This window comes from Uloborus diversus, chromosome 4 (assembly GCF_026930045.1).
Source record: "Uloborus diversus isolate 005 chromosome 4, Udiv.v.3.1, whole genome shotgun sequence".
In the NCBI taxonomy this organism is placed as follows: Eukaryota; Metazoa; Arthropoda; class Arachnida; order Araneae; family Uloboridae; genus Uloborus; species Uloborus diversus.
The window spans coordinates 133,056,429-133,070,175 of NC_072734.1; the positions used below are offsets into that span (position 1 = coordinate 133,056,429).

Here is a 13,747-nt window from a genome sequence, read left to right on the forward strand (position 1 = left end):
GCAGGATTGTGGGACCCGAAGGGATATCCACTCCCCATTCTGCGAAGCGGCTGTGTTTTCTGGAAGCTTCATTACGCTGCAAATAGGCTCCCTCGTGATTTTGAGCGTCTTTAGGTTAAGAACAGTTGACCTTTTAGTCACGGCGGTACATTTTCCCGCGCAGGAAATAAGTTCAGAGAATTAGAAGTAAACACATTCACAAAATTCCTCTTTCCGGCGGGAAAGTTTCCCACCGCTTGTTTTTGAGTAAACGACACTTGGAATTCTCTATGACGCCCGCATTGGGTCAAAAGGGGTTAGCTTCTTTCGGCGATTTTAAACATTTTCCCGTCCCCGAGTTACAGCTGTAGGATATAACCCCTGAAGTTCTGACAGTTCAGAGCCCGTAAAATAGAGGACTTGGAAATAACAAAATTCCATTCTGACACTTTGCGGCACTTCGTATTCCATAAAACATAGGGTTTTCCTGGCTGGCTCTCCAGATGTTTGAACTATGATCCTCAGGGAATGTGTCCCGATCAGAGAACGCGTCCCCCGGTATAAAACGGGGAGTTAGGATTTTCCGGGGGGAGAGGAGATGGAGATTTTGGTGCACAAGAGCTTTTTCGAACTCTGCGATCTCTCCGAGGCGTTTAGTCCGGAGTCAAGATGCGTACGTACTATTATAGCTCCCAAATCCCTTCTCCAATCTCTTAAGGCTCTTCTATACCGTCCATCTTGGATTTCGACGCTAATGCTTTCTCTACGGGAAAATCTGCTACCTGTGCAAAGCATAACACGAGAAATTACTGGAATATTTTCATGCGGTTTGTTTTAAACGATGGCTATGACACAGAACTAGATATGCGCTTTTTTATTTTTTCTGTAATTATTTTGAAATTTTTTTAATAGCATTTTAAAACTTTAAACGACTATTTTAACACGTTTGAAAAATGATATGGAAAAACTGAAAAAGGAGCGCAAAAGATTGAACATTTCTCTTTAAAAACATATTTTGAGTTTGTTTCTGAGACAATTTGTTCTATTGATATTCTCCACGGAGTAAAGCCTTGTTTTCGAAAAATTGTGAAAAACTGCGAAAAACACGCCTTTCACCAGACCACACCCATTTCCTCCCACTTTGAGGGGCCACTTTCTCTTCTCCCCCAGGGTCTTCAGGGTCTTGGGGTCTTGTCTTCTGCTTCTCCGCTCCTCCGCTTTGCCTCAATGGCAGGCAATAAATTACTGAATCCCTACTAATGACCATTCATTCTTTGTCGTTTTGTGTGTTGGTCTTGTATTTCTGTGACATCGACGAAACTCGTTCTAAAAAGAAGTTTTTTTCTTCTTTCGAGTTCTATTCGATAAGTTTTTGAAATTATTTAGGGGATATATTTTTCAATGCTGTTTTAATATAAGTACCCTGTTTAAATGTAGAAGTTATTTTGTTTGAAAAATCGGTGAAAATTACCGCATCTTATAATGGGAAAAAAATTCGAAATGCCATTTTTATTTATGTATTTCTTTATTAAATTATTAATTTAAAAAATATATAGCCAAGTACAGTGATTGCGATTTATATCTCGATGTGAAATTTGCAAAAATATAAACGAATTCACTTAAAATACACTAGCCACATTAGGGGAAAAGTGGCGAGTAAATCATGAAATTTCCCACTCCTGAGTGTATGTGCAGTAGAATGAGATTAATCTGGCGATTATACATATTCCCCAGAGATTATTCAAAATGGGGTTGTTTCCTTCAGTCAGAAGTACTATTTTTAGTCACTGAAATTGATAGAATAAGCAAAAAAAAAAAAAAAAACATGAAGCGAGAAAAAAACTTTCATTTCCAGATGCTTATTTTTTAACATGTCCGATTTTGAAAATAAGACGTGGTCTTTATGACGTCACAAATGATGTACTTAGGCGCATCTGTGTATTGCGTTTTCACGTTATTGTATTCAAGAAGCGAATTAAATATTGCGCTCTACGTTTGCTATCAACCATATCGTTGCCATTACACTTGAGTAAAGATGCGAATTAAATATTACGCTCTACGAATGGCAACAGTGAATGGTATTTCATCATTTGTGATGTCATCGGCAGAAGCGTACATAATAAAAGCGTACCGATTAAAATAAATTTTTAAAATTATTAAACTTAGTCAAATTATTTAAAGAATGGTCAGATTCTATTTGCAACTCCAGAGCTCGAATACGCTACCTTGCGGTGATTAACAATATTAAAGAAAAAGGTAAAACATTCCATGCCACGTGTTTTCTTTGGGTAAATTACAGGCTTCAGACAGTTTGTTGTGTAATGTAATTTCAGAAGAATAGAAATGAAAGCTTCCCATAAACACGATCAAAAATTACTGTCATTCACCGTCAAAGCAGGTTATAAGTTACGGCATCTGTTTGTTCTACCTTTTACATCCACTATTAGACAGTGATTGCAGCGCCCCCTATAGTTTATTGGAGTTGCGAATGTTTTTAAGCATGCTCTTTCAGGAAAAAAAAAAAAAAAACTTTTAATTTTGGAATCAACCTCATTGCCACTAAAGTTGGGAAATAGTCTTTGTTATAATAAAGCTGAAGTCTGTCTGGATGTCTGGAGGATGTCTGGTTGTCTGGATCTCTGTGACGTTATGTCCGTCGGACGTTTTGTCCCTCGGATGTTTTGTCCGTTGGACGTTTTGGTCATGGATCTTATGTCCGTGGACGTTATGGATCTGGACGTTATGTCCGGTTCCCGTGACGCGCATAGTGCCTTGACCGTTCGGCCGATTTTCAGGAAATTTGGCACAAAGTTAGTTTGTAGCGTGGGGTGTGCATCTCGAAGCAATTTTTCGAAAATTCGATTTTGTTCTTTTTCTACTCCAATTTTAAGAACACTTTCCCGAGCAAAATTATCATACGACGGACGAGTAAATTACCAAGTTATCATAACGTGGAACCGTAATATGGTAAGCCAATAGGCGAAAAATTCACCATACATTTTTTGTAATTATACAGGCGAACCATAAGACCTTTTAATTTTCTACTACAAGCAAAGCCGTGTGGGTATGACTACTATTTAATATTTATCAAATATATTTCTTGACTCGTAGTGGTGAATACAATAAAAGTCCATAGCTTTTCTAAAAATTAGGTCAGTTTGTATAGAAAAAATATTTTGCTTGACAATGTTCCTGAACTAGCAATATTAATTAAAAATAATCGTCTCTTTCTGGAAGGATCAGATATATCACACACAACGATGCCTTTGAAAATGAAGTTTAGTAAAAAAGTTGCTAATAATTCGGAAAGTCACAGCAGAATGAGTCTGAATAGGTTATCTTACAAGAAAATGTTTTTCTTTAGAATATTGGCTTGGTTTGCTTTTTGATATCGAGGCTTTGTGTGTTATGCATTTACTTTCAGATCTTTAATTTTCAAGACTTTGACATTATATAGAATTCTAAATATGTAATTAAATTTGAAGTTCCGTTTTGTTTAGGTAAACATTAAATAGTTAATAATATAAACTTTTTTTTTATAGAATTAAAACTATTATCTAATATACATTTTCCACGGCAAGAAATGAAAGTAATGTACAAAAAAAAAGGCACATTTCAGTTTTTTAATTGAAATATTATTAGAAATTTTAATTGCAACCAAAGACATTTTTCTTTTTTTAGACGATTGAGTTTTCTGGTGTTGCTTGAAAATGTTCAGTTTTTGCAATTAAGATCTCATTACTCCACAAATAATCCTAATTTATTGCATTATCCACGAATAGGAAATTATGTGAATAAACTAGTAAATTTGATAAACATTACATAATGTATCATATTTACCAAGTCTATTGAAAATTATGAATAATCGTCGCTAGTTATATATAATCAACAGTTTGTTTCCGTTACACACACACACGGCAGGGAGGTACTTGGGCACCCGAGTAGGAACGTAGGTGGTTTTTGGAACGCTAAAAAAAGAACCAAACCGTTCCAATTTTAATTTTAGGGCTTTACGATGCATCGATGCATCGTAAAGCCCTAATTCCCAGACATCATTTCATTGTTCTTTAACTTGAATTTGCAATAATTATTTTTACATTTTAAAGAAATTGTCTGCTTGTATTTTTACATTAATAAAATTTTTTTTAACATCTTTTATGTGTCTCTTTTTTCAACAAATACTTGCCTTTTGCTTTAGGCGGAGAGGGGGAGTGCAGGCCAGTCATTTCGATTTTTTTTTCCAATTGTGGAAAAAGGTGTACACTCTTCAAAATTTTTATAGAGAACCAACTAAAACCACGGTCTTTCGTACGTAAAGAATAAATGTTCAAAAATCAAGGGGGGGGGGGGGGAATGTCAACCCCCCCGTAAATGACGGGCCTGTGAGTGTGACTATGCGCATCAAAGTGGGAAATTATGGTGGTAAGATTCTGAAGTGAAGATTTGACTAAATCTTATAAGATACAGTCGAACCTCGTTAAAACGAACTTTAATGGATCATTAAAATCGATTATTCTTAACAGAATTCGTCTTATTCGAAAAACAAAAACAATGGGACAGAGAATACAAAAAAGTCCGCTTTAGAAGTAATTCTTTTTAAGCGTGTTCGAATTAACGAGGTTCGTCAGTATTGTCAAAAAAAAAAAAAAAAAAAAAAGAAAGAAAACTAATCAGCTCAAAAAAGAAAAATTAAAATAAAAAATAAACTCAAAAAATTACGAAATTAACATACTCAAATATGACGAAATTAATTTGACGAAACTAATACTCTCAAAACTACGAAAATGATTGTCGATTTGACGAAACTAGAATGAAGAAATATTTCGTTACATTTGACGAAATTCGCATCTTCAAACCAGAGACGAAAGCAGTTTCCTCAATTTGACGAAATGTTCGCTCGGAGCATATCCCTGGAAGCGATTTCGTCAGAAACGAAGAAAATTTCGTCGAATATGAAAGTCCATTTCTGAGAGTGTGTTAACGTTGTTTCACTTGCTTTTAAACATTATTTACGTTTGGCGGACTAGAAGTATGGATTGATATAATTTGTTTTAATTCCAACTTGATTAACACTACCTTTTATGTATTTGTTTATTTTTAATTTAAAAAATAACTTATTTGTCAAAATTATTGACAGAAACAAATCTTTTCAATAATGCGCAATTAAATTTCGGCTGGAATTTTGTTTTTAAAACTATTATTTGTGTGTGTGTGTGGACATGGAGGTATATACTACTCTTCCACTGACCACTGAGTTCAAAATTCGTCACGTGTGTGTCGGTGGTTCTTCTTAAAACATAATTGGAACTTGGAACTCGATACTCGACCAAAGTGCTACTCGGTACGTCTCTAATGCATGAATTACTGAAAGGTTCTTTTGTTCAATGAAATGATAAAAAAATATTTCCTAACATGTTTCCCTTCGACATACTGGGTTGATAAAATTAGAATTTTTATCATATCCTCCTTGAATGTACGCGAACCTTTTGAACCTTTTTTTTTTTTTTTTTAATGTCTGGTCTGTGCTCGGCAGTTATAAAATGGCTTTTAACAATTTTCCAGTGCACAGTTCACCGTTTTTGTGTAATGTTAATTTTTGTTCTCAAGGTGTCCATTATTGTACTTAATGATATTGATCTGAATTATTTTCATTACTGCATTAAAAAATTCAAACCCTGAGCAGTTTTAAATCGAATGAAAGAAGTAGAAATACCTTTTCCGTCGGACTGCGATCTATTGTTTCCACTTTATATCATGTAACTTGATTTTATGTTATGTTATTAGGTAGTTTTTATTACTTGCTCCTTTCTTCGGATTGAAATGTTGCGTTGAAAACCCGAGTACAGTCAAATACATCAGTTGATATGAAAAAATAGATTCAAGGAACGGGAATTTATTTCTAACTTGTAGCATTGTGGAACTGATAAAATTTTATTCAGGGCGAATGACTAATGTCTGAGAATAACATCCATATTTATAGTGGAATATGTTTTTGTTTTTGTTAGTGATAGTTCTTGAAATTGCGCCTTTTATCTCAATGACTATTATACATCCCCCTCCACCCTCGCAACGTTAATTTCTGTTCCCGCCCTCCGCCCCTGTTTGTAACTGAAAAGGGAAAAAAAACCTTAGAATGTTCCTATTTATTCTCAAGTATCACTTATTGTGATATGTGCAGTAGTTTCGGAAATTCGATTTTTAAAAATTTTGTTCATCATTTGTGCGCACCATGTTCAATATTGAAATTTAGATGATTAATAAAGCACTTGAATTTATATTATAACTTTTCTTTTCTCTCTTTTTTTTCTGCCTTCATTTCTCAATTCTATTTTCTACGCATTCTGCAAATTTTATAGTTTGCAGAATAAGTTAATTTCCTGACACATGGTCTTCTTTCTTCTTTTCTTCTGTCACCCTTTGGCGGGAGAACTTGAGTGGAAAACTCAGACAGCTTTCCCTGCTATTCCTTTCGCTGAATACTAAATTCTCGGAAATCGTAAGCAGTCAGCTCTAGAAACACTTTGAAACGAAAACACATGTTTACTGATTTACGGAGGGGAAACAGGCCGGGTGGGAAACATGTTTTGGAACAGGATCCTTCGAATCTTTCGCAGCTCTCTCTGCCCTCGTCCGATCGCAAAGACAGTACCTTCGGGCACAGCTTAGATTTATGGCTGTCCATTCACGTACTCAGTGATTGACGCTGTCCATCATGAAATCTGACCAATTAGCAGTGCAAAAAAAATCGAGTTAGACCCTCCCAGAAACACCCTCTGTGTTGCCACAGATTTCGTGATTTCGCCGTGTCAGATTTTACGGAGAGGTTTAGAAGAGCCTTAACTGTTAATGAATCGTCTTTATCTTTACTAATAATAAAGCTGAAAGTCTCTCTGTCCGGAGGATGTCTGGATGTCTGTAGGATGTCTGTGACGCGCATAGCGCCTAGACCGTTCAGCCGATTTTCATGAAATTTGGCACAAAGTTAGTTTGTAGCATGGGGGTGTGCACATCGAAGCGATTTTTCGAAAATTCGATTTTGTTCTTTTTTTATTCCAATTTTAAGAACAAAATTATCATAAGATCGACGAGTAAATTACGAAATTATCGTAACGTGGAACCGTTACATGGGCACAAGCCAATTGGCGAGATACGAAATTATCATAACGTGGAACTGTAACATGGGTACAAGCCAATTGGCGAGAAAATTCACCATACATTATTTGTAAACATACAGGCGAACCAAAAAACCTTTTAACTTTTCTATTACGGGCAAAGCCGTGCGGGTACCACTAGTAGAAATATAAAATTGGAGAGCAGTCTTTGAAATGTCAGCTTTTAAAAGCTATTAATTATAAATTTAGATGATATAAATTAGAGTGAAATTAGCGAATTATTGTTCTATTAGTATCTTAGTGTTAAAAATGAAATGCTTAAAGTGATAATTATGACTCCAACTATTATTTCTTCTATATTCTACAGTTCAAAGGTCTACAAAATCAAAACACAACACATTGTACTTACTCCACTATGGGGTACCGGCCCAACACTACGATGCTTTGGGTGCAAGACGTGTAACTGGTCTTCGATTCACGTGTATTGATATCTAAGGATAGCACCACTAAAGTATTAAGCGAAAACTTGAAAAGTAAACATTTCAATAAATATCAAGCATTCAATTACCCAGTTCTATCGGGGATATTAGCCCAATGTAATTGTATCTTTCCATGCTGGCCAACATACAACCTCTGACAGTAAATTTCGGTGAATAGTCCTGCGACATTAACGTAGATGTGAAATATTAACCTTACTGTCCTTCAAAATAGTCGCCTCCCATAACTATGCACCGTTGAGATCTGGTATACATGTCCTGGAAACTTAGCAAGAAGTCTTCTTTTCGGATGGAGTTCAGAAGCCTCGTCACGTTCCGTTGAATGTCAGGAATGTCGTCAAATCTTTTTATTTTTAAAGCGAGTTTGGGTCATGGGAATAGGAAGAAGTCGGGAGGATTGAGATCTGGTCAGTAGGAATGTTTTTTGGAGATTAATTCCCTCACTTTCTCTATATTTTCCTCACTGACTGAGGGCGCCGGTTTCCGGCTACGGTGGTTCTCAGAAACTTTCCCGGTCTTCTCAAAAATGAGCGAACCATTCTAACACACACTTCATGAACATGACCTTCATAAACACGTACCAGTTTCGCATTAGATTCTCTCGATGTCAAAAAGCAAAACTTAAAATTTATCTTTTGTTCATTAATTTTCCTGGGTTGAAAGAACCAACGCAATAAACGAACACTTTTTAAAACAAGTCTTGCACCGAACACAAACGACTGACGCTCAACTGAGGGCAGATGGTCAACGCCTGCTGTTACGCAGGTGCAGCGTTTTGTTTCGCCAGTGTTTCCAGATTGGTCGTTCTGACTTCATTCACCTAACTTTATTGTCAAAGGTTGCATTTATTTAGAGTAGTGATGGGGATTATCGAGAACTTTTGATAATCGAGATCTCGAGAATCAAGTACTTCTCATAATTGAATGATTGACAATCAAGATCTTTCGAAACCGAGAACTCCAGCGATTGATAATCGAGATCCTTCGAAATCGAGCGATTGCGATCGAGATCTTTCAAAATCGAGATTTCGAGCGATTGACTCCTCGATTGTTTTGAATCGAGATATCGGGATGTGATAATCGATAATTCAATACGTGACAACCGAGAACTCGAGCTGTGATAATCGAGAACTAGAGTTGTGATAATCGCATATTCGAGAGCTCCAGATCTGATAATCGAGAACTCGTGATGATCGAGTTTTCAAATGATCTTGAATAATCGAGTGATTCGATTGTAGGAACTCGATTATGCCCATCACTAATTTAGAGAAACACTTAAATTTTTATATAATTGTTCCTGTTGGTTCATACTATACATCGACCCACAACAACAGACTGAAAGGGCAGGGAAATTTAGCTCACCTAATTTTTGGTTGAATATTTTGTCAAACGTGACCTCACCCATCTTCTCCAAGTGCTTGTGCATGACGCTCCGAACACTAGAAAAGAAAAGAAATGAGACGTGAGTGGGAATAGGTAATAATCATGAAATTTTTTCAAATTGAAACTTTTCATTTAACCCAGAAAACCTCAAAATTTAAAATTAATAAATACACCCGATCCTATTAATAAACATTATAATGACACTGAAACTTCTCAAACCAGATTTCAGTAGTGATTATAGAAGATTTCAGTAGTTTTCTTATTTATTCAGTAGTTTTTTTTTTTTTTTTTTTTTTTTTTTTTAATTTTACCATTTTTAAATGCAACATGTCAACAAATATCAATAAACGAATAATATTTTTCCAAATTGATCAAAAAAATCATTACCTGCATGCTCAGGTAATAATCTAGACTTAAATTACTTAATTTATTAAAGAGGAAAAAAAATGCCGACTAATTCTAAAAAACAAAAACGATTTTTTTGTCTATGAAAGGCCGATAAGACAGAATGCTTAGATCAAGTTATATTTCAAGTGAAGCAATGGGGTTGTTTCCTTTCGTCAAAAGTAATACTTTTTGTCACTGAAATTGATAGAATACGCAAAAGAAATAACATGGACCCAGAAAATACTTTCAATTTCCCCAACAGTTATTTTTTAATTATTTTTTTTAAATGTCCGATCTTTCAAACAAGGCATGGTCTTGTCACAAATGATGCTCTTTGGCGCATCTTTCTACTGCGTTTCCACGTTATGATAATCAAGAAGCGAATTAAAATTGCGCTCTACGCTCGTTATCAACCACATCGTTGCCAATACACGCGAGTGAAGATGCGAATTAAATATTTTGCTCTGTGAATGGCAACACAGAATGGCATTTCATCATTTGTGATGTCATTGGCAAGAAATGTAAACAATAAAAGCACACCAATTTAAGTATTTTTTAAAAATATTAAACTTAAACAAATTATTTAAAAAATAGTCAGATCCTATGTTTTTAAGCATGCTCTTTCAGAACAAAATACTTTTAAAATTTTGGAAACGACCCCATTATGGCGTGAAACGGAGTAATCAAGGTATTTAGTTAAGTCCAACGTCTCTAAACAGAGATCTCATTTTTGGAGCATAGAGCCTCTTTAGTCTTTAGAATGCTTAATGAAGTATCAAACAATTTACAAAATTATTAGCATAAGCAAGCTCTTTAAAGGTATTTTTGATATATAGTTCGATTTTCATAGATTTAATTTCATTCAGAATTTCTGTTTATTTTTTATTTAAAGTTGTACCTGTTTTTCAGGTTGTAAGGAAAAAAAATAAGAAACATCTTAATAAAAAATAAATTTATGTATCTAAAAAAAAAAACTAAAACCAAACAAATAATAATTAAGTACATTAGCTTACATGAAAAGTTCAACGACACATTAGCAAACATTTCCGAAGCAGGTCTTTTCTGAGATGAATGTATCAGAAAAGGATAGACAATAAGTCGATATCGCAAGAGTTAACAATCAGCATAAAAAGAGAACCACAGCTGTAAATAATTTTCACAAGGCTTGTTCAAACTAACGGAAACAGTAGGCAAGAATTACATCCGCAATTGTGCTTAAAGATACCGAGAATCAAGAGCGCAATTTTCATAGAAGAAAGCTTTCGTGATTAAACGGATGCTATCTACAGCCTGAGTAAAAACTTTAAGGCCAGTATAATTTTCTTTGAAAAAAAGAAAATGAAGCTAAAGGGATTTTAATATTATTGTATTATTAATTATTAACGTTCATTGGTAAGAAATAACACAACAAATAGGATTTGTAAAGCATGCAATAACAAGAAAAGCAGTGGTTTATTCAAAGTTAGCATTTCAGTTTGAGTAAAAACTTTAAGGCCACTAATATTTTTAAAAAACTGCAAGTACATATACTATAATAAATGTCACCTCAGTTAACAAGATTGTGGAAACCCTTCAACTTGCAGTTTTGTGATTAATTTCTTCAAAGTTTTTGTCCTACTTGTGACGATATTGTAAGGTAAGAAATTAACTGTTGAAGAAAGAGGGCTGATTGAAGCTTCTTCTTCAGCAAGGATAAGTAAGCGTACTATTGCGAAAAAATAGGAAGATCGAATACTGAAGTCAACATTTTTGTTTGATTTAAACACAATTAGGGTAAAAAGAAAACTCGGGAAAACTTAAAGCTTTGTCCTAGCGTCATGGAAGAAGAGTTTTTAAATTGTTACATTACCTGAAAAGTACTCAACCAGGAAATTTATTAAGACGATAGGTTTAAGTGTTTGTCAAAAACGATATACAACACAATTAGGTGTGGAAATTTTATTAATGCTGAAAAATTGCTTAAACCTCATTTATTGAAAATGCACGAAATAGAGCGTTTCAACTTTAGCTAGGAAATCATGACCTGGGATAACCAATGAATACAAATAATTTTTTCTAACAAAAAGAAGTGGAGTTTGGATGGACCAAACGGACGGAGGTACTATTTGCATGATTTACGAAAAGAAAAAGAAATATTCTACAAGCGCCAATTAGATGGAGGCTCTGTCAGAACTTGAGAGTGCTTTGCTTACAATGGTGTGTGCTCAGTTGCGTTTGTTTCAGGTAAAATGAACTCACAAGCATATCAAAATGTCCTCCCATGTCATCTTTTACCAAATGTTGAATTTATTGCTGCAGAAAATTTAAAATATTAGCAAAACAATGCATCTATCCATCCAAGTAATAGTGCAAAAAATAGGCTCCAAGTAAAAAAAGTCGAAACGTTTAAAGGACCAACTAAGTCTCCACATCTTAACCCAATAGAGAACTTATTGGGTGACTTAGAAAGAAGAGTTTATGCAAAGGAGAGACATTTTACTTTATCAATAGAGCTGAAATCTACCATCGAAGATGAATGGTAAAAAATACATCCCGAATTTTGTCAAATACTAGTTCCATTCATGAAAACAAGAATATTTGAAGTAATTTGAAGGAATGGTCCCCACACAAGCTTATAAATATTTGAAATTTTGTCCTATTATGCTTTTTTCTATGCTGGCCTTAAAGATTTTACGCAGGTTCAAATATTGATCTGTAATATTTTCTGATAATGAAACACTTACAATTAAATTTTTTTGTCTTTTTAACTTGTATTTAAGGTTAATAATTATCACTCATATGACTTTTTAATCCTAAGATTAAGGTGTGTCCAATTTCTCAAAAAAGTGCACTGGCCCTAAAGTTTTTACTCAGACTGTAATAGGTCTTTTAGCTGGAAAACTTCGGCAGAAAAATATGTATTAATATTTTTCTTGACTTTGCTTTAGGACAAAACATTGGAGAGAAGAACAGCTAGCTAGTAATACCCTCATTAAAAAAAACGGGGGAAGGGGGGGGTACAGAAAAACTTAAATTGAATGCTTCTCTCAAAGAACACGTGGGTGTTGGATAGGCAAAGTTTTCATACTATTGAAAACTTTGCCTATCCAACACCCACGATTCCGCTCGATCATTCAAACGGAATCTAACGAAAACGTAAAACGTAATTGAATTTACAGAAATTTAAAATCTTACCGCTTAAGAAGTAAAAATAATTTTACCGTTTACATGCATTCATAATTGATCTTCAGAAGACATACAATTTTAATAACAATATTCGTACCTATGTCAAACTTTTGAGACTTTTTTATTGACACATTTTATGTTAAGAGCCTTTTCCCACAAAAAGTGAATCAAATTCGCCCTTTGGATCAGAAAGTATATGTGGTATCAATTTTCTCCGAAGGCACTAACGTAGTTGTTACGCATTTTGAACGGTTCAAAAAATACCATCAAAATACCAAAATGAAAAATATTTTTGTGCCCAATCTGCGTCAAAAATTCTTAATAAAGCTATTTCCATGTAAATTTGCCTTTTAGTGTTCTGAAGCAACCGACGATTCGTTGCCAATGGGATCGTTTCCAAAATTTTATAAGTATTTTATTTTCTGAAAGAGCATGTTTAAAAACATAGGATCTGACCATTTTTTAAATAATTTGTTCAAGTTTAATATTTAAAAAAAATTACTTTAATCGGTGCGCTTTTATTGTTTACGCTTCTGCCGATGACATCACTAATGATGAAATGCCATTCACTGTTGTCATTCACAGAGCAAAATATTTAATTCGCAAATTTACTCACATGTTATTGGTAACGATATGGTTGATAGCAAGCGTAGACGCAATATTTAATTCTCTTCTTGATTATCATAACGTGGAAACGCGGTAGAAAAATGCGCCAAAGTGCATCATTTGTGACGTCATAAAGACCACGCCTTGTTTGAAAAATCGGACAGTTTAAAAAATTAATTAAAAAATAACTGTTGGGAAAATGAAAATATTTTCTGGGTTCATGTTTTTTTTCTTGCTTATTCTATCAATTTTAGTGACTAAAAGTAGTACTTGTGACTGAAGGAAACAACCCCATTCCACATCCTGAGGACACTGATAGTGGCCTAAATGTAACTTCCTAGTCAATAGAAAGAGTGTTGCAAATCAGTAAAGTCATCGGCAGAACTGGTCTCCGCCACTGGCTCCCTCAAAAGAAAAGTCTTTTCTCTACAGTTACAATTTTCAAAAATTGAAAGCACATGATTATATTTGTTCATTTATTTGTTAAACATTAAAGGGGGCGCAAATTAACCCTTTTTCAAGTTTTTTAAAAATGAGATTTTTGAGTTATCCCATTTGAAAAATTGAAACTCACTTGGAAATTTGATTTTCATATTCAATTTCTAACGTAGTATGTATC

At 34.4% G+C, this 13,747-nt stretch overlaps 2 protein-coding genes across 2 annotated transcripts in view; one reads left to right on the forward strand and one right to left on the reverse strand.

Moving 5' to 3' along the window:
* The window catches only part of LOC129221481 (uncharacterized), a 317,098-nt gene that overhangs the window by 180,192 nt on the left and 123,159 nt on the right, over positions 1 to 13,747 (forward strand). The window lies entirely within an intron of this gene.
* LOC129221479 (G protein-coupled receptor kinase 1-like) overlaps positions 1 to 13,747 on the reverse strand; it is a 205,165-nt gene that overhangs the window by 105,733 nt on the left and 85,685 nt on the right. Inside the window, exon 2 of the mRNA XM_054855959.1 lies at positions 8,950 to 9,026. Coding sequence (XP_054711934.1) covers positions 8,950 to 9,026 — 77 coding nt within the window. The remainder of the gene's footprint in view (positions 1 to 8,949; positions 9,027 to 13,747) is intronic.